General features: G+C 43.6%; 1 protein-coding gene across 5 annotated transcripts in view; it reads left to right on the plus strand.

Moving 5' to 3' along the window:
• Positions 1–27,184, plus strand: part of SP3 (Sp3 transcription factor) — a 30,242-nt gene that overhangs the window by 507 nt on the left and 2,551 nt on the right. Inside the window, exons 2-6 of one of the 5 annotated variants that reach the window (XM_077319684.1) lie at positions 227–372; positions 551–670; positions 14,580–15,933; positions 25,699–25,891; positions 26,210–26,406. In XM_077319684.1, the coding sequence (XP_077175799.1) occupies positions 227–372; positions 551–670; positions 14,580–15,933; positions 25,699–25,891; positions 26,210–26,406 (2,010 nt within the window). Of the gene's footprint in view, positions 1–67; positions 373–550; positions 671–1,272; positions 1,435–5,949; positions 6,582–14,579; positions 15,934–25,698; positions 25,892–26,209; positions 26,407–27,184 lie in introns of those variants that run through there. The other 4 variants (XR_013228022.1, XM_077319683.1, XM_077319686.1 and 1 more) reach the window with 4 other exon arrangements.

The raw sequence follows: 27,184 nt of genomic DNA on the forward strand, positions 1-27,184 counted from the left end.
GAGGAGGAGGAGGAGGGCGGGCTGGCTCCTCTGCGCGGGAGGGAGGGCGAGGCGAAGCAAGGCGGGCCGGGCGGGCGACGGGGAAGGGAGGGGGCGAGCGCTCCCGTCAGTGAACCTTCCCCTCCCCCCTCCTCCTCCAACCACCGCCGCCGCCACCACCGCCATCCGCCGCCTCCCTTCCCCCCTTCTCCTCCTCCTCCCCCCTCCCTCCCCGTTATGCCCGCAGCTCCCGAGAAGCCCGTGAAACAAGAGGAAATGGCTGCCTTGGACGTGGACAGCGGCGGCAGCGGCCACGGCGAGTATCTGCAGCACGGCAACGGCGCCTCCGCAGCCACTTCGGCCGACGCCTCCGACGAGGCCGGGACCCCCCAGGTAAGCGCGGGCCTCCCCCCCCCACTCCTCACCCCCGGGTGACACGGTGGCGCCGCTGCTTCCTGCCGAGGCGGGGAAGGCGCGCGGGCGCGGGGGGAGCCGCGAAGAGGGGGGGGGAGAAGGCGCCAGGCCCGCACTAACCGCGTCCCTCCCTCCCTGGGCCCCGCGCGTCGCGTAGGACACCCAGCCGTCGCCGCTGGCGTTGCTGGCGGCTACCTGCAGCAAGATCGGGCCGCCGTCGCCGGAGGAGGAGGACGACGACGAGGACGACGACGAAGCCTCGCAGTCTGCCGGAGCGGTAAGGGCCCGCCCCGCCGCGCTCGCACGGCCTGCCGGGGGGGTGGGGGTGGGGGTGGGAGAGCGGGAGAGGGAGGCAGACACACCACACCACAACGCAGGATCGCCCGCCCGCCCGGGGGGAGGGACAGACGGGCGGGAGACACCGCATCGCACTGCCCGCCCGCCCGGGGGAGGGACGATCGCAAGGCCGACCTGCCAAAGAGGGGTCCCTAGGCTCCCCTGCCTCGCCAGGAGGAGCCGGGCTCCCTGGGGGAGGAGGCAGCGGCGGCGCAGGGACTTCCCCCTCACGGCGGCGCCTGCCCTCGCCTTCGAGACCGGGCGGGGGGGGGAGGAAGGAGAGGCGGGAAGCCGCCCTCCCACGGCCCTCTTTTTTTCATTCCCCCCCCCCCAAGATAAGGAGGTGGCCTTTTTCCCTCTCGGCCACTCAACGTGGACAGATCTCTTCCTCCCCCCCACCCCCTCGCCTTCCCTCCCCCTCGAGGGTCAGCTGTCACCCCGGCATCCCCCTTCCACTCTAACACAAAATGAAGGCTGGGCTGGTAACCGAGCAGACACTTAAAGGGTAAAATGGCTGTTGGGGGGGGGGGGGAGAAAAAAAAAAAGAAGAAGAAGAAAGCAGCAGTCGGCCGCACCAAACGGAAGCCAGCTATTTTTGAACGCTGCTTCTAAGGCGCAGTTCACCCTGCCGCAGAAAGTTTTGACCCTTTTCCTGCCTCTCTTGTGGGTTAGCCAGGACATATCCCTGAGATGCCTCCAGGGCTGGTATGTGAGCGAGGGAGGGAGGGTGGTGGTCTGGGAAGGGAAATATAACATAACATGCAGTGTTTGTGTGCAAGCCTGTTGTTGATTACCTATGGGTGTTTTTTTTTAATTGGGTGGCCTTGAGTAATTAATTAAAGTTAAATTCTATTTTTGATGGCTGCAGTTAAATAATATTTCTAGCGACTTCTGACTCCCACGTTTTTTGGAGTCAACGCCGAAATTTTCTCGTGAAGCGTTTTAGGAGTATTGGAAACGGATGCAAGCTTTTATTTTGAAATCAGTATAATGGCTCAGGGTACATCTGTGTGCGCATGCCTGTTTCCCTGGTGCTTCCCCAAATTGTGTTGTGGCTTGCATAAAAGATGCATGTTGTGATGGAGGGAAATAGAAGACGTATTTGTACTTGCTTAGATCTCAGGGTGCTGTGGGGTAGTTTTAATGCGGCTTTGGTTTCAATCCTGTGCGTGTACCTGGGACTAAACCCTGTCGAAATTAGTGAGACTTTTGTGTGTACATCCCATCAATACGTTTCATGTCATTTGTTTCATGTGCGCTTGGTACAACATAAACTGAGTTATTGTTTAATATTTAGGTTACTCTCTTCACAATTTACACATGTTCAATTCTATGCCCAGTTGAGTGCTTGTAAATCCTGTCTGTTTTAGTGCAGTGTATAAGGTAACAGATTAAGATTCGTGTGTTATGGAGCATTTATTATCTCCATAGCACACAAGGAAGCAGGGTTGCAGTTCAAGTTAATCGCATATCCACAGTCTCACTGAGTTAGTGTATGAGTCTGAATCGCTGCCAAATTTTAACTGGCTCATCTGAGTCCTCCCAAATGTGACGCAAAGGAAAAATAATGCAGCAGTGTGGTCTCAGGTTCTCAGACAGCCTGAAGCATGATTTTACTTGGGCAAAATTCTCTGTGCTGTTTGCAGGCCTCGTTACAGGATTTTTAAATGGGGGTGTTTACAGTACATTCCAGAATATTGGTGAAACTTATTCATTAGTTCTTTCTCACTTTTCTTGAATTTTGAAACTCTATTTTTCTGTCTTGTACCATTCTTAATAGGTTTTAATTGATTTTGGAAGGAGCTTTTTGTATTAGGTCTTGTCTTTTTTGGGGGGAGGGTTAAACTACCCAATCCCCACCCTCTTGTGCATGGCCTTGATTCTGTGAATTAAAATGGGAACTAAAATAAGATTAAACTGCTCTTTAATATAGAGTGGTTTATGCTTAGAGGATGAGCAAGGTTTTTAAAAGAAGGCAATTAGGAATTTGTTTAGAGAACGGGTGTAGAAAAAGGGGGGAGGAGTCAAGGAGAGAAAATAAATAATAGATTTTCTCACAAAAATGCCCCTAAAGATGTTGGCATGGATTCCCAAATCTCTTGTGGCAAGAGCAGTTAGTTTGAATGGTGGAAACACTATCCTTGTAGTATGCCCTGCCCCTTAGTCTTCCATCATGAAGCTGATTGGGGATTCAACAGGTTGCTTTATCCATTTGATGTTGTAAAGTTATTCCTTTTGCTTTTAATGGTAAGGAATTCTGGACCTCTGGGTCTTGTGCAGAGCAGTACACCAAACTACGCGAGCAATTAACAGAGTTGGAGAGGAAAAGCATTGGCATAAAACTTAATGAGAGATATTTCTTTAAGGAATACAACACCATTTCCTGTCAAGCAAATTCATTTATGCAATAGAAAATACTAACAGAATAGCTACAGAGTTGCTTCATCTTTACACAACTTCTGGCATAATTGAATTATCCTACAAATGCAAAGGATTTGATGGTTTAATATTTAGGTTACTCTCTTCACAATTTACACATGTTCAATTCTATGCCCAGTTGAGTGCTTGTAAGTCCTCTGTCAGTTTTAGTGCAGTGTATAAGGTAACAGATTAAGATTCGTGTGTTATGGAGCATAACATGACTTATAGAGATAATGAAGTAGAATCAAGTGTCCTGTACCATTGTTTTCAGTATTTGTGGTGTCAGTCTAGGATCGGGGATCTGTGGTGTCAGACTAGGATCATCAGTCTTGGCTCCATGGGAGGGGGAGGGGTGGCGATCCTTGTCTGGGAGGATTACTCCTACAGGGCACCCCTGGTGCCATCAATCCCGGGGATAGAATGTTTCGACCTAGGGTGGGAGTCAGTTGAGAAATTGGCCATCTGGTTGGTGTACCATTCACCCACTGCACCACCAGATGCCCTGTTAGGCCTGCTGGAGGTGGTGGCCACCTGACTGCTGCAGTTTCCCAGGCTTATTATCCTGGGTGAATTCAGTGTCCATGTGAATGCGCCCTCTCTAGGCTTGAGCCTGAACTTGGTGTTGGCCATGACGATGCTGCAGTTCTTGAAATTTGTTGCTGGTCCCACCCATCAGGCTGGTCATACCCTCGACCTGATCTTTGATGCGGGGGTAGAGGTAGATCTGGTGGCGAGTAGTCTCGTCCCATGGTCAGACCACTGTGCCTTGAAGGCCCACTTGACCATGCCACCCCCTCCCCATTTGGCGGACTGGGGTATTTTAGCCTGCTCACGGAGACTTATGGAATCTGAAGGATTCCTGAATGCTCTGCAGGACCTGATGCCCTCTGGCAACTCATTGTCGGCCTTAGTGGAGGACTGGTAGTCCCGCATGAATGGCCGCTATTGACAAGATTGCTCCTAGGCGCCCTCTATATGTATAAATAAAGTTTGGGTCCCTGATCTGTCATGGAAGCTTGTTGGGTGACCTTGGATATAAACAAAGTACATGAAATAAATAGAAAATAAATTCCTCATATAGGCTGTAGTCCCTTGCTCCCTTAGAAGTGAATCTCCCTGAATTTAAAAGGACTTTTGGGTACACTTACCTAGCATCACACTATACAAGCAGTAATATTTTGTTTTAGTTGGACAAAGTAATAGTTTTTTTTCTCCTTGTCCCTTGAGACATGATCTAGTTTTATTCACATTATAAGTTTAATAGGATCAAATACAAATGTATTTCTAAATTATATTAAAAGATTTCAAAGTAATGTTTTGATATGGATTCCACAAACCTTCATTAAATTAGACCAGATTAGTCAGGAAACTATCTAGGCATGGGGAAATTCCCTCACTGTTTGCCTGCAAAAATAATATTCTCTGCTCTAACCCAATAACTTATTTAATTAGAACTAATTTTGTAGACTTAATAGTCTCATTGAAGTTAAATGCCTGGTTTCAAGTTGTTTTACGATTAACAGAGAATTCATAATCTTGCGTTAAGCCTTTCAATGGAAATTTTAATAAATGATTTACCTTAAGTGTCTTCAAATTTTGTACTAGCATTAAATAGACGTGCCAAAGGACTGTAGCCCGAAGTGTTATGGCAGGAGCCTAAAGGTACAGTAAAGGGTCCATTGTAACTCAATGAAAATGCTAAATAGAAGTCGGATACTTTTAAAAATATCTTAATTAATTTTCTTCGAGTTGCTCAAAGGATCTTCCAGGATAATCACTGTTTGATATCCGTTTACAAATAGAGAAGTTTGCTGCATGGACAAACCTTTGGTTGTTGGCTTGTTATTGTGCTTGTATGCTCTCCCCCCCTCCACCGGACACAGTTGAAGACTTCTTAGTTTGGGAAATTCTCTCATCAGACACCGATTTTTTTGTAATGCATGCTCAGGTGTCTGCATTATATGTGCAGTTAGATGTGAAACTTCTGAAAACAGGGGGCCTGCAGTTGTGCTTAGTGCTTGCAGTGAAGGGAGAGGATGGAAGAAAAGAGCCACAAACCACAAATACACCTGGAATGTAAAAAGTTGTGTTTGGGATTTGTGAAGCAAATACGTTTTTGGCGTATGCTATACTACATATTGATAGCTATGCAGAGGAAGCTAGCCTCGATCAGACAATGTGCTTTACCGCATTGCATTATGGGGAACAGGAACATGCCTTCCTTCTCTGTTTGCCCAGCATGCTTATCCTCTTTAAGACATCCGTGCATGAGCATAACGCTTGAATATAGCTAATGCAAGTAGGCCCAGACCAAGCAGTTAATTTTGTTTGGAGTATCTGCTGCACAGTTCAAGACCGCATGCATGTGTGAGTGGTATTTAAATAAACATCTGGGGAGGGCTTCGGGGGCAGGACATACATTCTCAATGAGCAGAGAGGAAAAGCACATTTTCATCCTCTTCCCCGAGCACACAGTTTGGTACACGTGCTGGCATGTATTCTACCTTAGGCTGGAGGAAGTTCCTCTGTTGGAGGAAGAACCACTTAAGTGGGAGGAATGCTCTTTAGGCTGGAGGAAGCATTGGCCTCTAATCTGGAGTACTGGGTTTGATTTCTGACTCCTCCACCTGCAGCCAGCTGGGTGGCCGTAGGCTAGTCCCAGTTCTCTTAGGGCTGTTCTCACAGAGTAGGTCTGTTAGAGCTCTCTCAGCTTCACCCACCTCACAGGATGCCTGTTATGGGAAGAGGAAGCGTAGGCAATTGTAAGCTGCTTTGAGACTCCTTTGGGTAGTGAAAAGTGGGGTATAAAAACCAACTCTTCTAATTTTGCTCATTGGAGTGATGGGATGCATGCTATTATCTGATCTAGCCCACTGTGGGCTTTTTCATTAACTTGACTGCCAGTGCTTTTTTCCCCCCTTAGATGTTGGCGGCTTTGATTCTTGAGTAGTATATGGGGTAGGACTGTTGGGAAATACATAGGGTTTTGTTGTGTGGAGGATGGCTATTAATTTATCTCTCATAGCATGTATTCTGAGAGGCATGGCAAAAAAATGGTCACTGGATTCCTTTTTAGCACAGGCAGGTTTAGTGATCCCCACCAGTGAAAGTTCTCCTTTGCCTTTTATCCCCTCTTTGGGTGCTGGGTTCAGCCACGCCCGCCAGTTGGTCCTTCAATGTCCATGTGTACTTGGAGCTTCCCGGTTAAAGCCATAACCAGGTCCTTCTCCTTCCTGACATACGATTATCACACAATTTCCTGTCATGTACTTGAAATTCATGATGCTACTTGAGGGTTAAGGCTCTGAAAAAAACTGAAGACCACTGCTGGAATTATTCATCATGGCCACTTCCTTCTTGTCTATTTGTATTCTTCTTTTAAAACAATACTCATGATTGACTGCCCTCACCGTTCCTTGGCTCTTGGAGAGGTGAGCATGCTGTTTTTCAAATGTGTCTCTAATTTCTTTTAAAATTTATTTTCTGAATGCCTAATATATACCAAAACCTTCTGTACTCTGCTCTCACTTGCCACTGCTGATAGACAGCAAGCAAGCACTGGTAGTGGGGTGGGCAGATGAGGATGAGTGTCGTGCTGCTTGGCTATTCTCTGGCAATTGGATAGAATATTGCTGTGATATACTGTTGTTATGATAAAAGGGGTAGAATCCTGTTTATTTGAAAAAAGAAGATGAAAACAGGAATGTGTGTGTTTGTGCGTTTCTGTCTTTGTGTGTGTGTGAATACCTATACAGTATTCAAGACTTTCTAGTCAGATATTCTGGATTTAGTTCTGGCAGTTATTTTTTGTCCCTAGGTCAATGGTTCTCAACCTTGGGGTCGCAACTCTATTTGGGGTCGCTTGGCCCCTTCCCCAGGGTCGCCAGGTTGCGACCCCGGGGAAGCAGCTTATAGAGGCAGGTAGTGGTGGCTGGTGGAGGCGGAGGAGCCATGGCAATGGACGCCTCCACGCCGCCTCGATTGTTGTGCGTGCTCACACTGCCACCGCCGAAGTTGGGGTCGTGGTATAGGTAAGGTTGAGAACCACTGCCCTAGGTAATAGGAAAAACCTGCACTGTTCCTGGAAGGCCATCACTTAATTGCTGGGGGGGGGGGGAGGATAGTGTTCATAGAATGATCTAAAACAGCTTTAAAGTAGGGATTCAGGTCAGGAACCTATGCAACACAGGGAGGTGGTCATGACAGAAAAGATTATATGTATAGTTCTGGAAATCGCATGGTGTACTGTTTAAGAATGGCTGCTTCTAATCTGGTGAGGTGGGTTTGATTCGCTGCTCTTCCACATGCAACCAGTTGGGTGACCTTGGGCTAGTCATGGGCCTGATAGTTTTGTTTTCACAGAGCACTAATTATAAAGGCTCTCTCAGCCCCACCTACCTCACAGGGTGGCTGTTGTGGGGAGAGGAGGGGAGAAGGCGATTGTAAGCCGCTTTGAGACTCTCTTAGGTAGAGAAAAGTGTGGTATAAAAACAAATCTTCTGTGTCTGCACACCTACAGGCAATAGTGGAAGTGTGAGAATATTAGGGGCCTAAAGCTGGTCCTGGTTCCTAAAAATTAAAGCTATACCCATGGAATTCCTTGGGTCCTATAGCCTCTGGCAAATATTACAAATATATTACAACATTGTAAGAAATTGAAAATTTTTCTTTGTTGTTATACTTTCCACTGTTATTGACAAACTATATTGTGTTCTGTAGCTTATGTCAAATGCAGTTTGCTGTTTTCGACATTCTTTCCTTTAAAAAGATCTTGGCTTAGGCAAGCATTTAGGAAGTGGGGATAATTTACTCATGTCACAGCTTTAATGTTCTGCACTACCTCTAATGCTATATTACTAGATGAGAGAAATATCACTTGCTTCTGAGAGAAGGCCAGGTTTAACACCTGGACAAGTTAGATTTTAATGATGTAGCATGAAAATCTTCTAAACCAGACATGCACAAGACATGACCCTTAACATGGAAAGTAGTGTTCACACCACATAGTCTTATTTTGTGTTTGGAAATATATAGTATTTGTGAGCAATTAACCAATTTGGTTCTGGCTACCCACATTTTTTTAACATCCAGATTTAAGAAACCATCTCATAACATCCTGACGATACAGTAAATACAGGGACCCTGGAGTCAGCCACCTGGCCCAAGCCAGAGGCATCTACCCAGTTTAAAACGTCATTAAATAAAATTGTTTGCTCAGAGGTCTGTCTAATCCCCAAACAGCACAATATTTTCAAATCTCCGGTTTTCCTCTAGGTAGGCAAGTCTCACTGCTGAGCTGATACAATCAGTGCCCAATATATTGCTCTCCCAGCCCTCCTTAAGACCCAGAGCTGTCTCTTTGAGGCTCGTCTGCTGCCATTGTGAAGACGCCACAGCTCAAAGCTGCGAAGACCTTTCTTGAATTCACCGATAAGCTTATTTCAGATGGCGCCTCTTATTCCTTCGCTGAACATTTAATAAAATTCTCTGCTTGGATTGCGTTTTTACCCCCATTGAGCCATTCTTACCTTTTCTGCTGTTTTTTTCCCCCTTCTTAAAAACGACGGTTCCGTCTTTCCTCGTCTTTCCTTGGTCGTCTTTACCTCCTGTCATTTGTCTCAAATAACTCTCATCTTCTTCCTGACGAGAGCTCTCTCAGGACTTGCTGTCTCCACGGAGCTTGTTTTCTTCTGAGCATCCCCCCCCCCCCTCCGCCCCAACCGGGGTCACTCTTCAACTGTTCCAAACGGCTCAACTGACATGGAATCTGTGCTCATAAAGGCATCTCGGTGCTCCCTCTCCCTGTGGGGGGAAATTGAGTGCTTGGTGTTTTCTGTATTTTGAAGCTTTAAGCCACTTACGGGGGGCGATCTTATAGCTCGGTGGCAAATGGCACTATTCGGAACGTCTTTGTTTTTGACTCTGAAGTATATTCTCAGTTTATTCTTTGTCTCTTTGGAACTATTTTCTCGTCTTAAAGGCATATAATTTTTTTTTAAACTAAAATAAAATGTGAAATAGACTTGTGGCCCGGTGCGTAGCAGTTGAAATGCTGGAGAAATCGCCTGGGTTCAGCCGTAGAGATCTCTAAATGTCTGTTTTGTCTATTTCTGATCTATTGCTTACTATTATGAGTGCAAAAAAATGTGGGAGGGGAGAACCATGTATCTGAGGCCCTGAAGGGCATTATGCAAATATGATGGATACATGTTTTGTTACAACAACTTTCTCACCACTTTGTTCTCCAAAAGGCATTCCCAGTATATAGATGCTTGGAGGGCATCGAGTAACAGGAGAACTGAACTAGACCATCCTGGGCATATAAGAGAAACGTCTGAAGTAAAAAAAAGATCTGGTCATAGTTAAAAATTTAAGTGCATTGGGGTGGTTTTTTTTGGGGGGAGGGATATCTATAGGAGCCCAAATGATGTTTAATCGGAGTACTCAAAATACTGTCCTTCCAAACACAAAATAAGATACTTCTTAAAATGAATCCAAAGTGTAGACGTCCTGCAGTAATTGCATGCCAGAGCTAAGGTGTTGAGACCCCCCCTGCATTATAAATGTATAGAATGCTTAACTATAGAAAGTTAAATTTGGTTGGCTTTAGTAGAAGCAAAAAATCCTGATTACATTATTTAATGTTTAATGCACATCTAATAGTGTCTTAAAAGCATGTACATAACCCAGTTAAACGGTATCACCGTCTAGCAACTCAATTAAGTATTCCCCCAGGCTTTTGTTGTTCCATTTTCTGTAAGTCACTGAAGGTTGACCGCTTGTGTCCCTCCACCTTTGAGAATCAGGAATGCAGATTGTGTAAACATATCCCAAATAGAGATTGAATAAATGCAGTGAGTTCTTCAGTTTCTTCCGCTGGTTGAGTGGGTGAATTACATTGCCATTGAAAGTAGAGTTACGGTACCTTCTAAGCTCATTGAAATAAATAGATGTAGAGGGGGGGTTAACTTAAGTTCAGGATGGTCCTGTTGGAGTCCATGGGCAAAACTATTATTTTCTATCTGCTTTGACATTCAAGTTGTAGTATAAGTAAAGCTTAAATTCAAGTGGGTAGCGGTGTTGGTCTGAAGTAGCACAACAAAATCAGAGTCCAGTGGAACCTTTAAGAACAACAACGATTTATTCAAGGCGTGAGCTTTCGAGTGCAAGTCTGAGGAAGTGCTTGCACTTGAAAGCTCACACCTTGAATAAATCTTTGTTGGTCTTAAAGGTGCCACTGGACTCTGACTTTATAAATAAAGCTTGTTTAATGATTTTTGATGCGCTGCTTATGGTTGGTCAGAATAAATACAAAGAGATTAAGATGTTTGTCCATTGAGAAGTAAAGAGAGTCTCCTGTTCTGAAATATCTGAAAATTCTTTGACAGCATGAATTTTTGAAACTGAGAATGGTTTTGTATGTGCCCTTACACCCTGCTTTTACAATTTCCCCAGTATATAGAGAGGTATACGTGCAAAGCAGAGTAAAATGTTTAAAAAAATATTTTCAAGATAGCCAAAACAGAATATTTAAGAAAATTAGAATTGTTTTTGAGACACACTGCAGTGTAGTGATTGGAATATGAAATGGCAACTGAGCAGACCTGTGTTCAAATCCATCGTTGGCCATGAATCTCACTGGGTGATCTTGGGCCAGTCTGTTTCTTGGCCCAACCTATCCAGTTTTTGTGAGGGAGGAAGGAAAATCTTATATGGCTCTTTGGAGGAAGGATGAGGGGACATGTGAGTTATTTTAAAAGGCTGGGGCTAAGAAAGGTGAAATTCAAGTGTTATTTTTGTATTGCCTATGTTTCATAAACAATATTAGCAGACCTTCAGAGTTCATCTTATACCATTACGTTCTCAGAATAACTGGCTACGGCAGTATGAATGCCTCATTTTGCTGGCAAAAATACATCTTAAAAGTAAGAGAAGACAAAAAAAATCCTACAGAAGCTGTCAAATCTCAAAGCACTGAATTTTATTATATTGCTTAAAACTAGAAAGGGGCGGCAGGCTGGAGGGCGTGAGAGGGTGGCCGCGGCTCCCTTTGGCCCGCAAAGTGGGCTAAAGGGAGTGAGAAGCTCCCCTCCCCGGCGGCGGCAACAAGGCTTTGCGGCCCACAGGGAGGCTGCAAACTCCGCCCCCTGGCTCCCTCCCAGCAGGAGCGTACCTGCGGGCCACAAAGCCCTGTCGCTGCCTCTCTCCTCGTGGGCGACATTGGAGGCCACAGCCACAAAGCTTCTAGAAGGCAAGGAGGGAGGGTGGGAGCTGGAGGGGGAGGGCCAATCAAGGTGGCCAGGGCCCCAGACAGTCTTCTTCCAGGAGGCTGTTTCCCAAATATATAAGAGAGAAATAGTGTTAAGGATGGTCTTCTCTATTTTTGTTCTTCTCTCCTTCAACTTAACCTCACAACAATCATGTGATGTAGGTTAAGTTGTGAGAGAGTGACTGGCACAAGGTCACCCAACAACCTTCTGTGGCAGCGAAGAGATTCGAACCCGAGTCTCCCAGATCCTAGTGTGTCACTATTTATGCCACACTGGCTCAGCAGCTTTATTCTTAATTTAAGATAAAATCTTTGTTACAACTCCTGGAGATGAAAGGCTTTCACTGGGACACTATCTTTGTCATCTTACCAGGAGCAATTTCAAATGTTCCTCTTTGTCAGTGTTTTCTGCAAATCAACTAGAACATAAATGAGAAAGCTGCAGTCTGCAGAGATGGAGGAATGTGTGTTCTTGTTTCTTAGAATAGGTGACCCTACTGTCTGACTTGGTGGCTGAGAGGCTTATAGAAGCGGTACTTAATTACAGAGGCGTTTAATGTGAAGTTGGGGAATTATAATTGTTTACTAAAAATCCTACCATTGTACACCAGGAAAATTGTCTGGAACTGAAAAGTTTCAATGGTAGTCTACAAACAGGTTGTGTACTTCAGTAGTTGATTGTTAAAAGCTAATTTTGGTGGGAAAAGTACAGGGTCTGCTTTCTATGCCCATCCTTCTAAAAACGTTTTAGTTGAGCTGCAGAAGCTAAGCCAGTCTAGTCAGTGTATGAATAGGACCTCTTGGGACCTCTGTACACAATGCCTTATGTTGCATGAAGACAGTGAGATATCCTTATCCATGGTTCCTCTATATATTTGTGAAACAGCCTGGGTGGTGGAATGTGTCCTGCTGTCCAAGTTGGAATAGGGCCAATCAGGGCCCTGATTGGTCCTGCCCCTGCAACTCCCGCCCTCTGTCCCTGGACTCTAGCCTCTTTGCTCTCAGACATACCTCAGTGCCTGGAGCCAGCATCAGATAAGGGGAGAGGGCCCTGGGCACAGGGTTGTGGTGGAGGGTCTGTTAACGAGGGCCTCTTGGCCTGCTAGGCTGAGCCTGCTAATGAGGGCCTCCCGGCCTGCTGACTGCCTGCCAAGGAGCTCTGTCCCAGGCCTGCTAACGAGCTGACCAGCCACCAGCCGCCTCACTTGATCTGGCTGTGAGCTGTGATCCAAAGCCACCTTAAGCTGCCTGGCCAGGGGCCAGGAGAGGGGACCCTTTCAAGGCCTGTTCTTAGGAACGGGCTTTGAAGCTAGTAAATGTGATAAAACCTAGGATGGAAGAAATGTGGTATCATTATCATTCAGCTTGAAGGATACTAAACTTTATTCATCTCCAATAAAAGTATCAACAGCTGTTGCAACTATTAACACCTTTCCACTTATTTCATTAGGGAACATTGCCCCGAGTGGAAGTTCAGATGTCTTCTTACTTTGGCTGCATTTGTTTGTGTAACCTTGGGCTGAATTCTATACCTGAGAATAGAATTCAGTATAAGAGACGGGAAAAAGTGGGATTTTCCCTCTGAGGTCAAGGACAGCTTCTTGGGTGATTTCCACCATTCTGTCATGGAGGCAGGAACTTGAAGATTCTTCTTCCTGATTCCTCTAGGTGGGAGTCACCGAGTCCTCAGTTCGTTTTCAGCCTCAATGGGGAGAGCAAGTCAAACAAAGTGAGTGGGTGCATTGAGGAGGGAAGACAGGATTTTTAAAAAATCCCTTTTCCCTCTTCTGTCCGTAGACTTTGCAGGTGGTTGCTGGGGATAGGGCAAGAGAGGAATCAGTTCCCCCTGGTCTCTTATACTGGCACTACATAGAATTCAGTCCAGGGTTGTTGGGGAAGGGGGCAATGCAGTGGAAGTATAGAGAGTGAGGCATCTGGCTTTCCTTGCAAGACAGAATTAGAAAATGTTATAGAAATAGTAAGAAGTTTCAGTTATCTATTTACTTCCCAGTAAGGACACAAAATGGTCGGGTACCCTTCTCTTTTCACAGAAACCTTGGTTAGGTAGGTTAGGTACAGAGCCTGTGACTGGCCTGAACTCTAGATTTTATATGTTTACAAATATATCCCATCTTCCTTCCTTCATAGAACTGAAGGCTGGGTAGGGTTCCCAAGAGATCTCCCATGCAGATGCTGACTGGACCTAGGTCTCCTTAGCTGAAGAGGAAAGTATCTGTGTGACCTTTAGCCACATCCTGACATTTGCCTCATAAAGGATTCAGCGTGTTCAGAATAACCAGTGCTTTCTGGCAATAATCAACACTTTTTATTGAGTCAGTTGAGCAGTAGGGGATTAAGATGCATTAAAGGTGTGAGTATGTGTTTAAATGCCTAACTTTTCAATGCAGGAGTTGGATAACGGATAGTAGGACATGATTGAGTTTTTGCCCTTTAGAGTAATGACTGTGCATTAGTTTTTATACTTCTGGGCTTGGATTGAAAAAGCTGTTTGGGGAGTAGTGGCATCCAGTACAAAGAGCTGTGTCCTGAGGAAAAAAGGGGAAAGAAATGTGTTGTGTATGCACAGAAGTACTTACTTGTCTGTGCCAGTTGGAGTCTTTGGTCAAGTTTTATCTTCTCAGCGCGTACTTCTATTCTTGATTTGTCCTTTATTGTTTAAGTATATAAATGTTTGTAGAGGTTCAAAGTACACTTTTAGTACTTTCTCAGGAGTGGCGAAATTAGTGTTTTATTGGCATAATAATCGATTTTGTTAAATTACCAATATATTGAACAGAAATAGGAAAAATTGCATGCTTTGTTTACATCATTTAACACAGCCTTTCTCAATGCTGAACCTTCCAAGGCTGTCAAGAAACCCGAGGATTTCATGAAACTCTGGTTGAGAAAACCTGATTTAACCCTTGGAAGGTACCAATACTTAATGGTTAGCTAATCATTGATTGGCTTTGTGTTGATTTTTAAGCTACTGGACTAATATCCAGTAATTTGGATGTTAAAAACCATGAATGTAAGTATATTTAACTCTGTGGAGTCTCTCAAACTTCATGCAAATTACATGCAGGGGGTAATGTATAGATGTAGTCATCATTTGTAATCTAACACCGAATAACTTCTGATTTTGTTTGCTTCCATTCAGGCGGGAGATTTGGCCTCTGTACAGTTAGCAGGAACTCCAAATAGATGGGAGGTGCTGTCTGCTACGCCTACCACCATCAAAGATGAAGCTGGCAATATAGTACAAATCCCAGGGGCTGCCACAGTCACTTCAAGCGGGCAATACGTTCTTCCCCTCCAGAGTCTACAGAACCAACAGATATTTTCTGTCGCGCCTGGGTCGGATTCATCTAACGGCACCGTCTCTAACGTCCAATACCAAGTAATACCCCAGATTCAGACAGCTGACGGCCAGCAGGTTCAGCTTGGTTTTGCAGCCTCTACTGACAATGGTAGTGTAAGCCAAGAAACCGGTCAAATTCAAATCATTCCCGGCTCCAATCAAACCATAATTGCCTCTGGAACATCTTCTAGTAATATTCAGAATATTTTATCACAGACCGGCCAAGTTCAGGGGGTTACCATTGGAGGTTCTTCTTTTCCAGGGCAAGCACAAGTAGTTGCTAATGTCCCTCTCGGCCTGCCAGGAAATATCGCTTTTGTCCCCATCAATAGCGTTGATCTAGATTCGCTGGGGCTGAGTGGTTCTCAGACCATGACTGCAGGCATTAACGCTGACGGACACCTGATAAGTACTGCACAGGCGATGGATAGTTCAGATGCTTCTGATAGGACTGCTGAGCAGGTTTCTCCTGAAATGACAGAAGCCACCACCGATACGGACTTATTTGTGCCAACGTCATCATCTTCACAACTGCCTGTTACTATAGACGGTAGTAGTATACTGGAACAAAATGCAAACAGCTTGCCTACCACTACTGGGCAGGTACACTGTTCTGATCTTCAGGGAAATTACATCCAAACGTCTGTCTCGGATGAGGCGCAGGCTCAGAATATTCAGGTCTCCACAGCACAGCCTATTGTACAGCATATACAGCTCCAAGAGTCTCAGCAAGCAACCAGTCAAGCCCAAATCGTACAAGGTATTGCGCAACAGACAATCCATGGTGTGCAAGCCAGCCAAGGGATATCACAGCAGGCATTGCAGAATCTTCAGCTTCAGTTGAATCCCGGAACTTTTTTAATCCAGGCACAAACTGTGACCCCATCCGGGCAGATAACTTGGCAGACATTTCAAGTGCAAGGAGTCCAGAACTTACAGAACTTACAGCTGCAGAATGCTCCTGGCCAACAGATAACTTTGACACCTGTGCAGACGCTCACTCTGGGTCAAGTTGCAGCAAGTGGGGCTTTGACTTCGACTCCTGTTAGTCTAAGTACTGCTCAGTTGCCAAATCTACAGACAGTTACAATAAATTCCATAGACTCTGGTGGCATTCAGCTGCACCCAGGAGAAAACGCGGACAGTCCTGCAGGTATTTATATTATCGTAATTGCTTGCGCAAAAGAATGGCTTTTTTTTTTTGCTGTTTTCAAGATAATAATATTTACTGATAAGGTTAATTATATTTTAAGCTGCTTTCTGTTCAAAGAGAGAGACTTACATTCAAGAATGTCATTTGATACAATCAAATATTCACTTTCTTTAATGTATATATTTGCTTCTGCTTATAGTAGCCATTTCTGTCTGATGTCTGAATTCCTATTTTCTGAGTTAAAAAGTGCCTCTTCCAAGTTTAGGTTTATAAAGGGGTTTGGAAACCCTTTATCACTTAATTTAATGTTAATGAAGTTGTTTTTTAGCAGGTTTAGAGTAAAACCAAGAGACTTGATGGTACAGTGTATTTTCTTCATTTGGCTTTCAGCTTCTCTGAGATACAAAGGCCCGGATCCAAGAATCTGTAAGCTGGCCCTTTGACTTAAGGAGGCTTTAGACTTGTTTCAGTGCTGGTGTATGGACGAGCGTCAAGTCTGTGAGCAGCAGATCCCCTTTGCCATATCAAAAGAAAATGAAACATGCCAACCTCCCATATATATTTGGATGCTGCTTTAGCCTGTGTCTCTTTTCAGTTTTTATAAGTGGAATGTGTACAGGTTAGCTTCACGCAAATCAGTAAATTATGTGGAAGATAAACTGAAAAAACCACATATCTCCATCTGCTTTTAGCTATCCAGTGTCAGGTTACCTGGCATATCTTTCATTTAATATAGTACCCACTGAAAAGTTAACACAGTCTATTCTACAAGAAGTAAATGTAGTTGATGCTTGTTCAACAGGTCTCAAAATTTGAGACCTTTTGGAGAGCTAGCCACTCTCATGCAAATTCGGATTCCACATTAGCCAGATGCTGAAGCATAAATTAGGAAAGATTCACACATGTAAAATAGCTGCATTGATGCCCTTCTTGCCCTCCTATATTAGAAGAATTGTGTGATATTGGGTACTGCACAGAGACAGAACTCATTTTTTCCCCGTGATAATACTTTGCGCAAAGATTAATGAAGCAGATTTTTCTGAGCTATTGTGAGAGTGATCCTAATGCAAGTTAGATGGCGTACTTTGGAGTACTCTTAGGACAAGTTTTAAAGAATGCTAAAACCAAAACTTGCATCAGAAGCATAACATGTATGTAAAGTTTGAATTGTTTAGGTTTTTTTTTTATCAGCAAGTGCAATACAAGTTTTAGTGTAAATACTATCAAGATAGAGGTAGATTCTGGTACTACCTTTCTCTATGCAGGGAATATAATCCCTTAAGTATGGTCCATTCTACAACTTTATTTTGCTGCTTAGTAGAGTCTGCCTGATTTTAACTAATCAGCAAGCAGAAGCAATTCTCACTACTTGGGAGACTTACACTTTCTCCTGCTGCAGCACTCAGAGGATCCTTATTCTAAACTTGACTTTGTGATGAGCTAGCTTTTGAAAACCTGGCTCCCAAAATGTCAGTAATACTGCTCATGCTCTCAGATCCCTCAAGTGAAGAAGCATCCTATCTCTGCAGTCCTTTTTGGGGTAAGTCCATTGGCTTTTGGTTATGAGTACACTGGCAGGAAAAAGATGTGCAAGTTTGGGTTTTTTAAAAAATAGGTCCAGACTTAGAACTTGATTATTTAAATCTTAAAATATAGTAGACTAGAAGGGACATAGATATAGTAGTCACTCCTAAATTTTCAAAAATATATTAACCAATTTTTAAAAACACACAGTCAAAAAATAGAGGTTGGGTTGTTTACTAGTTTCAATACTTTTTAAACATTTCACCGATTCATCTTGGAGGGCAGACTTCTCATTTGCTGAGCCGGGTTTGATTCCCCGCTCCCCCACGTGCAACCAGCTGGGTGACCTTGGGCTCACCACAGCACTGATAAAGCTGTTCTGACCGAGCAGGAATATCAGGGCTCTCTCAGCCTCACCCACCTCACAGGGTGTCTGTTGTGGGGAGAGGAAAGGGAAGGTGACTGTAAGCCACTTGGAGACTCCTTCGGGTAGAAAAAAGCGGCATATAAGAACCAACTCTTCTTCTTCTGATTCATCTTTGTTGTTTTTGTGCTTAAAAAGGAAAGGTGAATGTCATTTTACCCCATCTGAAGAAAAAAAAAGAATTATTAGTCTGAATAAATACTGTAAGAATACTTAGTAATTTTTCCACAGGAAGACTCATGTGATACATTTCAGAGCTGTGCGTGCTGAGAACATTTTTCCTGGTTCTTTTTTATTACTTAAAAAATTCCCAAGGACGTTTTCTGCATGTTGGAGTTGCTCTTCATTTTCTTGGGATTCGATCCACAAGCACTGGAGTTGTTTTGGGCATGGTTCTTTTGCACATCTGTTGTCCCTATGCATCAGTGGTGTCACATCACTCCTATATTTTTTTTAACTGTCCCTAAAATATCAATAGTGTTGTAATGATAGTTCAAGCAGGTTCTCTAAATTTCCAACTCTCCCTATTTAAAAGTAAATCTCTAGCACTTTCTCTTGTGGAGATATACCCTTTTCCCTATATCTCTGGGAGTGAGGGGGATCGAGACTTTAAAAAATGACAGCTAGGAATTCGGAGAACCTGCTTAAACTGTCCTCATGCCACTACAGCATTATCTTGATAATAATTTAGAACCAAATAACTCTCCTTGGGAAGAGATGGGTTGCTGTAATGATGACACCTGTTCAGTCATTGAAAAGTAGGCTGGGGGTGGGTGGGAGTAGGCAGGATAAAAGAAAGCAATAGAAATATTGCATACTAGAAAAAAACTGGTCCAAAATTTGTCTTACGTGAGCAGGAAAAAAAAGCAGACAAAAAACACCTCCAGAGTGAAAACAAAAGACACAAAAATGTATGCAGAAATTGGGATCAACCAAAGCAGCATGGGGCCATTAAACCTGGGGGGGGGGGATCATTCGGAAAAGCTCTTGATGACAGAGCAACCTGATTAGTAGAAGAATTGCTAGAAAATTCGACACATGGATGTCTTGCCTTCTTGTGCCAGCCATAACGCACGTGTCAGCTCAAGTGCAACAAAATAGGTATCTCCGTGCTGGACACAACGTTCTGTTAAGTGGAAAGTTCTGCAGTCAAGCAGTAGTCTGACCTGATGTGATTCCAGGAGGTATTTTTGGAAAGGAAGAATGGCTGGGCAGACCACGGCTAGCAGGGATTAGCAGAGGGAAGCAGCCTTGAGCCGACGGTGGGCTTGTCGTGAACTGACCTATATTGGTCATCGTCCTCAAAGCTTAGCCAGCTCAAGATTGCTGGTTTGCATTTTGAAAAGGTGAAACTCCCCATTTTGGGGAGCTAGCAAAGTTGCTTTGTCTGATCGAGTTATATGTTTGGCTTGTCTGTCACAGCAACACCTAGTTCATCTTACCGCTTGCTAAGTCAGTGGCTGCCTGGTTACTGGCAAGTGTTCTGCTAATTCCATGGAGCAAAATACGGAACCTCCCTCCAGCGCAGGGGTACTGCGGCCCTCCAGATGTCCATGGACTACAATTCCCATGAGCCCCTGCTAGGCAGGGGCTCATGGGAATTGTAGTCCACAGACATCTGGAGGGCCGCAGTTTGACTACCCTTGCTCCAGCTGAACCATTAAATTTGGAGGACAGCTCTTTAGGCTGGAGGAACTACAGCAGGATACATGCCACTGTTGATGAATGCTATGAGGAAATTGCCAGATGACTTGGCAGAGTAATTTCAGCAGAGTTTGTACCTTTTGGACTACCTAGTGGTTTAGTGCTGAACTTAAATTGGTCTCGATTATCACAGGAAACGGAAGCCTCCTCATACGACAGGCACGCCCAAAGCTGCTTTTAAATGCACTCCCTCCAGACGCCCTGGTCTGCTGATTGCTTTACATCACAGGGGGTGCGTGGTCTCCTTTGACCAATTGTGGCCATCCTTCCTGAAGCTGCAGTTGTCCAGCTGGCTGCTTCCAAGGTCTATTAATGTGTTTTTTGGAAATTAGACTCCCATAAAATCGTGTCATTAGGCATTTTAAAAGAATGTTTTCCTTTAAGTTTCCATGTCAAGTGATTTAATCTAATTAGCGGTCCTACTTTTAATCAGTAGAAGATTCACCTTCCCTGGTGCATCCCATGGCACCTGTCTCTTCTGTGTGAGGCACAAGATTTTAGTAATAGTTGAAGATCTGAAACGAAAAAGAACAACTCTTGTTGTGAAGTGTGTTGGAGTGTACAATAAATGAAAACAAGGCAGTCTTGTCAATGGTAATGTTTTGCAAAAAGCAGAATGACAGATGCATAACTTGAGAAAAAGGTTCATGCAGGATGTTTGAGTAATCCCTGCAATCCCCCAGGGCACCTGAACTGGTACTTCTGGATGTTTGGAAGGTCTCTAGCATTGCTTGAATTTGCACAAAGAGCTGCAGTTGGAAGACAAGTTAATGGGAACCCTGTTGTGCGCATGGAATTCCTTGCGATTGTTTGCATTTGCTCTACATCCTCTGGAAGTCTACCAACCAGCCATCTGCTTGAAGATGCATTTCAACTTTTAAAAGTCTTCTGCTCCTTTTGCTGTGCAACCTTGTGCAGAAACACAATTTGAGCTAATTGCTATATTATAGATGTCATTTTTGTCTATTCCAGGAGTGGAAATTATTTTCACTTTTAAGGAAACAAAGATTATTGATGAAATACTCTCAGAAATTCCAAGCATCTTTAGAAGAATGCTTGGAGATTGAACTAACCAGATGGTTCTACCTAAAATCAGTTCAGTTCATCATTTGAAATGCAAGAATTATTTATGTTCTGTATTAGCTATTCTATTGAATATTAGCCTGCTTCTTTGACTTCATTGCAGGACACTTCTCTATGGTCAAGACAGACATAGGAGATTAATCCATCAAAATTACATTGTTGTCCCTTTCTTTGGGCCAAGTGTATTGGTGCTTTTCTGTGGAGCCACCGGAGTTCCGCTTGGGTGTCTGATCATTAAACCACTCCGTTTGAAATGTGGACTAGGGGTGGGCACAAACTAGAAAATTCTGGTTCTGGGTTCAGAGTGTTCCTGATCTGAACACCCAAACCCAAATACCCCAATTCCCTCGCAAAGCAAATGGGTCTAGTTTGGGCCAGTCTGTATAACTTCTGCTCACTTAGAAGCATGCAGGAAGTGAGGCTGAAATGGCTTGTGGCTGTCTTGGCCTAACACCTGAATGGCCCTGTTGGCGAGCTTAAAGGGCTGCAAGCCTTTCCAGCATGCCAGATCTCTCCGCCCCCAAGAAAGGAGGGAAGTGATTCAGCAGATAGTAAAGGCTTTTGCAGCCTTTTGCATTTGGCGGTGGGGCTTGCAAGCCTCTTGCCTGTAAGCCTTTTCAGAGTACCAGATCACTCTCCTCTTCCCAAAGGGAGAGAAGTGATCCTGTGGGTTGAAAAGACTTGCAGACTTTTGGGGTTGGCAGTGGGGCTCTTGGCTCTCAGGCCATCTCAGAGTTTTTTTTTTGCCCTGCTCAGTTGCTAGATACAAAGATACAAAAAGCCTTTATTGGCGTAAAAAACAATACAGGTAAGGAGATACAAAATGGTACAATTATAAGAGTCAGGCAGAGTTACTCAATTTTGTTAAAAACAGGGAGTTAATACTAAAAACCTTTGCTAAAAATTTTGCAATGCGGGCAGTCCGCTCGGGATCCTTGCTATCAAGTAGTTTATTGATCGCTGCCGTTTCGTTACTATGGAGTTGAAGGGAAGATAGAATATCGGATATCCCCTGACGGTAGGTCAATCGCTAGGTTTAAATGGCCCAAACCCAGTAGGCCAAAAGGTCCTGGAAATATTCAGGGGGAAGGCGGCTCCTACAAACCTGGGTTTGAGGAGAGGAGGACAAACCGGCCAAATTTATGGCCATTTAAAGGTTGTGAACTGGTTCATGCCCATTCCTAATGTGGACGCAAATCCCTTTGTTTACAATTACATTTGGCTCCTAAACACATTATGTAAAAATAAGTATTACTGAAATTGGTGGGACTTGATGGCAGTCACTGATGTCCACCAAGCTGACATGTCACCATTTTTATTCACTGGTTGCTCAGGAAGCATCTTATACCCACTCTTGGAAGCATGAAATGCAAGTCAGGACAGATGCAAGATACTGCTGTAGCATGCAATGACTGCCATGTCTATGACCTTGGAATCATAGAGTTGGAAGGGACCTCCTGGGTCATCTAGTCCAACCCCCTGCACTGTGCAGAATACTCACATCCTAGTCGCTCATCTACTTTGTGATACCTGACTCAGTTGTATGAAATTATACGTTCCCATCATTCATCTTGTATATATAACTGTGGCAGGCATGATTCAAATAAAGAAATATCAATACACGATGAGGAAAAATTGTGTGTGGCAGGGGAACCTCTTAAACCTTTTATTCTACAATAAACCAGCCGGTGATGTGAGCTTTCAGAGAAAAAAATAAAATTGGATAGTTTTCCTTAGCGTCTTCCAGAAACTCTTCCCATGTGTGTAAACACTGAACATGTTTGTTTTGACTTCTGTTTTAACAAAAACATTTGAAAAGCACACCATGTTAATTTTATGTCCATAATAAAAAAAAATACTTCAAACTTAAGGGGGGGGAGCAGGCATGATTTTAAACATTCAAGTAAATGTGGAGCCTTATGTGGAAACTATTTTTACTTTTTTGCAAGGTAGGTTGTTTTACATTGTTTAAATTTAGGGGCGGAATCTCAAGTGCCCTAAGAACTGTTGATATGGTAATTTGAGCATCCTGAAAAAACTGCCCACTTCCCTATTTCAACAGAATTTAACCCTCATCCGTTAAGGTTATTGGAAGATCTCAGTCTAATTATCACCTGCAGTACTTGTTAATCATATACCAGATTGGTGACTAATATCCATTCCACTATGTGAGGAAGCAAAAGAATTTTAGCTTGTTTTGATTTGACCATTACAGTTTATTTATTTGGATTTTTCTACTGCCCTTCCATATGGCTCTGGGCGGTTTACATAGAATGTTGTAAAAATCTTTAAAAACTTGTCTTATGCATTTATTCCATTTGCACCCAATGTAGACCCAAGGCAGCTTCTCCTCTCTTCTGTTCTATCTTTACAACAGCCCTACGAGAGAGTGTGACTGGCCCAAGGTCACTCAGCGAGTTTCCATGGTACAAACAGGGATTCAAACCCTGGTTGGCCAGATACTCCTCCATTGTTCTTAACCACATTGGCTATTTATGGGTTTGTCCTGCCAGATATAGGAATTGATAAGCCTGGTTGACAAATTGATAAAATGGGCATAGTCACTCTAAGGATAGTCAAGGATAGTTTCTAAGGATAGTCAAGGATTGCCAATATTGTATTGGTTGGAATCAAAACATTTTGTCATTTTATGAAATGATGAATCATCTTAGAAATGGAAATTTTTCCACAGGCAAATAAAGCACTGGAAAAATATCAATTTTGGAAAATTTAATTTTCTGCTCCACATCTCTAGAATCTGCAAACGAGACTAGCTGTACTATGTCTACATAAGAGATTTGTCATGTATTATGTGTAATCTACTCTCTGTAAATTGGTACATTTTGAACTTGGATTATTGAACTTGCTTGGTGCGCTAGTTAGTGTGTTGGATTATGACCTAGGGGATCCAGGTTCTGAACCCCACTTCTACTAAAGCTCATTGGGTAACCTTAGACCAGGGGTAGTCAAACTGTGGCCCTCCAGATGTCCATGGACTACAATTCCCATGTAGTCCATGGACATCTGGAGGGGTGCAGTTTGACTACCCCTGCCTTAGACTAATATGCCTCATAAGAAGAAGGGGAGGAAAATGGTGCATGCTCTTAATCAGGGTCGGCTAAACTGTAGCTCTCTAGATGTCCATGGACTACAATTCCCATGAGCCCCTACCGTGGGCTCATGGGAATTGTAGTCCATGAATATCTAGAGAGCCACAGTTTGGCCACCACTTCCATAAATTGTGATTAATAATGTAATCCTGGGAAGACTTGCAGCCTTAGGCTGTCGACCAGTGAGCCTAGAAAGGTGTAACTCTGTTTGGAACGGCACAAAAAAATCCCTCATCTATTTATTTATTTATTATTTATTTATCATACTTATATACCGCCCTCCCCGGAGGTTCATTTGAAATTACCTTGACAGGACACACACTAGCTATAGGTGGTGTGCAAAGTAGCTATCCATTTCTGGAATGGCCTGCCCGAGGTGTTAAGGAAAGCTCCCACTCTCCTGGCCTTCTGCAAACTGTGCAGAACAAGAGGGTTTTTCTGCACAGGTAATAAGGCTGCCCATTACAAAATAGGTTCACAAACCTAATTGTGGGTATATGATCAGGACTTGTGGCCTTTGCTGCCTTGTGTAGCATATTGTAAACAGAACCCTGTTACATAATTTCTACAGTGCTCAATGTGTCAATACCTATGCTTTGCTCCTGTTCTTTCAGGTGGTTTCCAGTCTTCTAGTATTCTAATGCATTAATTATTGCATATCCCATCATAATGATTATGCCAATTTATGATATGTAATCCGCCTTGAGTCCTTGTGAGAAAGGTGGCCTATATATGTTAATAATGTAAATTAACTAGGAGGCAAATGATTCTTGTAAAATTTTAAATACGTGTATTTTTTGTTTGTTTGCACAGCTGCTTAAGCAAGTGAAGGGAAATGTATTTTTAAGAAATGTGTGTCTGAGGCTGTTTAATATGATATGCAATTATCGCGGTGAAGCATGTTTTCTGATTGATTTATTAAATCATTTATATCCCTCCTGCTTTGGCTTTAAAAGAACAATGTAAAGCAAGAGAAATAGGCTGCGTGTCACAATGAGGTCTTTAAATCTTTTGTACGTCATTGGTTGGATCTCTCTTAGGGGTAGGACATGATGAGGCATGACCTGCATTAACTGAACTTGGTGGTTCATCGCTGGGTCTTTCTCTCCCTGGAACTTAGAACATCCTGCTGTATTGATGCACATGTTCATTCTCTGTATTTATTTCATTCATGAACTCCATAGTTAGTATTTTGTTGCATATATAATGGAAAAACACACAAATGTTTTTTGTATTCCTTATTAAATAATTTTATTTGAACTTTTGTTATAAGTTGCCCTTTTGACCTATTTAGGCAGCCATGATCTTAATTTCAGTTGCATACATGTCCCCCTTAGTTCATGAATTTACAGAGGCTTGTATTCTGGGATGTTTTAGTGGACCCATAAACAGCGCTGTTTGACTTTCACATGACCTGGTGCAAAACTTGAATTTCTCCTTGTGCGCAAGTGTGAATGGAAATTTTGTGTTGGAATCTTGTCTCCAGATTGTAATTGTCAAGGAATTAAATCAACATGTATTATAAATTTTGTTCCTCTTTTTAAACAGTCATCTGTTTATTGAAGTCAGGCTTTTTACAAAAATTTTATACTAAAAGTTTCCAGCCATCCTTAGTAGCAAATCAAAGATGCTACTTGTTTGCGTTCTTCTGTGAGCTGTTTTTTTCTAGCCAGCAAAACAATTGCTTAACTTAATGGTCACAGTTTTGTATGTTAAAAAATTTCTTGCATTGGTATTTGAAACCTCAGAAGTTGGCACACGTTTTAACTTCAAAAGCAGTGCCAGCACTGGCTGTTGCAAGGAGTATGTGACATTTCAGCTGGAGCTCAGTGCAACATATGTTGAAGGTGAAAGATCCTCAAGGTTTGCTTCTCTCTGGTTCTCAGGCCAGTTCCCTGATCAGATTTTTATTTCTCTTAGATATTAGGATTAAAGAAGAGGAGCCAGATCCAGAAGAGTGGCAGCTTGGTGGCGATTCCACACTGAATACCAATGACCTGACACATTTGCGAGTGCAGGTGGTCGACGAAGAAGGGGACCAACCACATCAAGAAGGGAAGAGATTGCGAAGAGTCGCATGTACTTGTCCTAATTGTAAAGAAGGTGGCGGAAGGTGTGCATTTTGACTTACTGTATTGTGTTGGGAATGAATGAGGCAAAGGTTTGGGGTGGAGAGGGGTTGGCGGGATCATTAATTTCCATACCTGTATCTGTGGTAATCCCCGGCTTGTGGTACTTAAAAGTGGTAGCTGATTGGGGGATTAGGGACTGTGTTACAGTTCTTTGATTTAGCTGGGGCCACTCCTGAGCTAGTTGATCCCTATAAAATATGCTTCAACCCATTTCTTCCCATCTCAGCCAAGTTAAACTACTTACTTCAACTTTCTGGCAATAACTATGGTTAGCAACGTTTTAATCTGCATTTTAACAGGGGCACTAATTTGGGGAAAAAGAAACAGCACATCTGTCATATACCAGGTTGCGGGAAGGTGTACGGAAAGACGTCTCACCTGAGAGCTCATCTCCGCTGGCATTCTGGAGAGCGTCCATTTATTTGCACTTGGATGTTTTGTGGTAAAAGGTTTACCCGCAGTGATGAACTACAGCGGCACAGGAGAACGCATACAGGTTATCCATGTTTGTTTATGGTGAATGTGTGTGTGTGTGCGCAGGGAGTGTTAGTGATGGGAGAAACAAAAATCTTATTTATTTATTTTCCAATTTTTATACCGCGACTCTCAGAAAGTCTCGCGGTGGTTTACAATTATAAAACAATAGATTCCATAAAAACCCCATAAGACAAGCCTTATCAGAAACCAAACAGATGGCGATCACTACCCTAAGATTCTAAACACTCCACCCCCTATCCCCCTATTCAACCCGAGGGCCAAATTCTCTTCCGATGGGAGTGGGGAACCAGATCTAACCTATCTGGGGGATCCTTTGATGGTAACACCCAGACCCCACCCTGGCCTCAACTATATGCCTGGCGGAAGAGCTTCATCTTGCAGGCCCTGTGGAAAGCTGGTAACTTTGGCAGGGGCCTCAGCTCTTCCGTGAGCTCATTACACCAGGTTGGGGCTAGGACTGAAAAGACCGTGGCCCTGGTTGAGGCCAGGCGGACATCACGGGGGCCCGGGACAACCAGTAAATTCATACCCACAGAGCGAAGAGCCTACAGCAATATTTGAATATTCAAGATCAAAGAGCAAAACAATGAAAACTCATTTGGGGAGGGGGGAGGGAGACAACTCTCACAGAATCCCCATTAAGACAAGCCTGAATAAAGAGCTTGACATTCAGCAATGTAAGTGCACCACATGAATTAGCGCAGAGAGAGAGAGTTCCCCGAATAAGGCATACCACCTATCCGGTGGTATGCCACTTATCCGGCCGATATCTCAAC

The sequence above is a fragment of the Paroedura picta genome, chromosome 2, assembly GCF_049243985.1.
Source record: "Paroedura picta isolate Pp20150507F chromosome 2, Ppicta_v3.0, whole genome shotgun sequence".
Lineage (NCBI taxonomy): Eukaryota > Metazoa > Chordata > Lepidosauria > Squamata > Gekkonidae > Paroedura > Paroedura picta.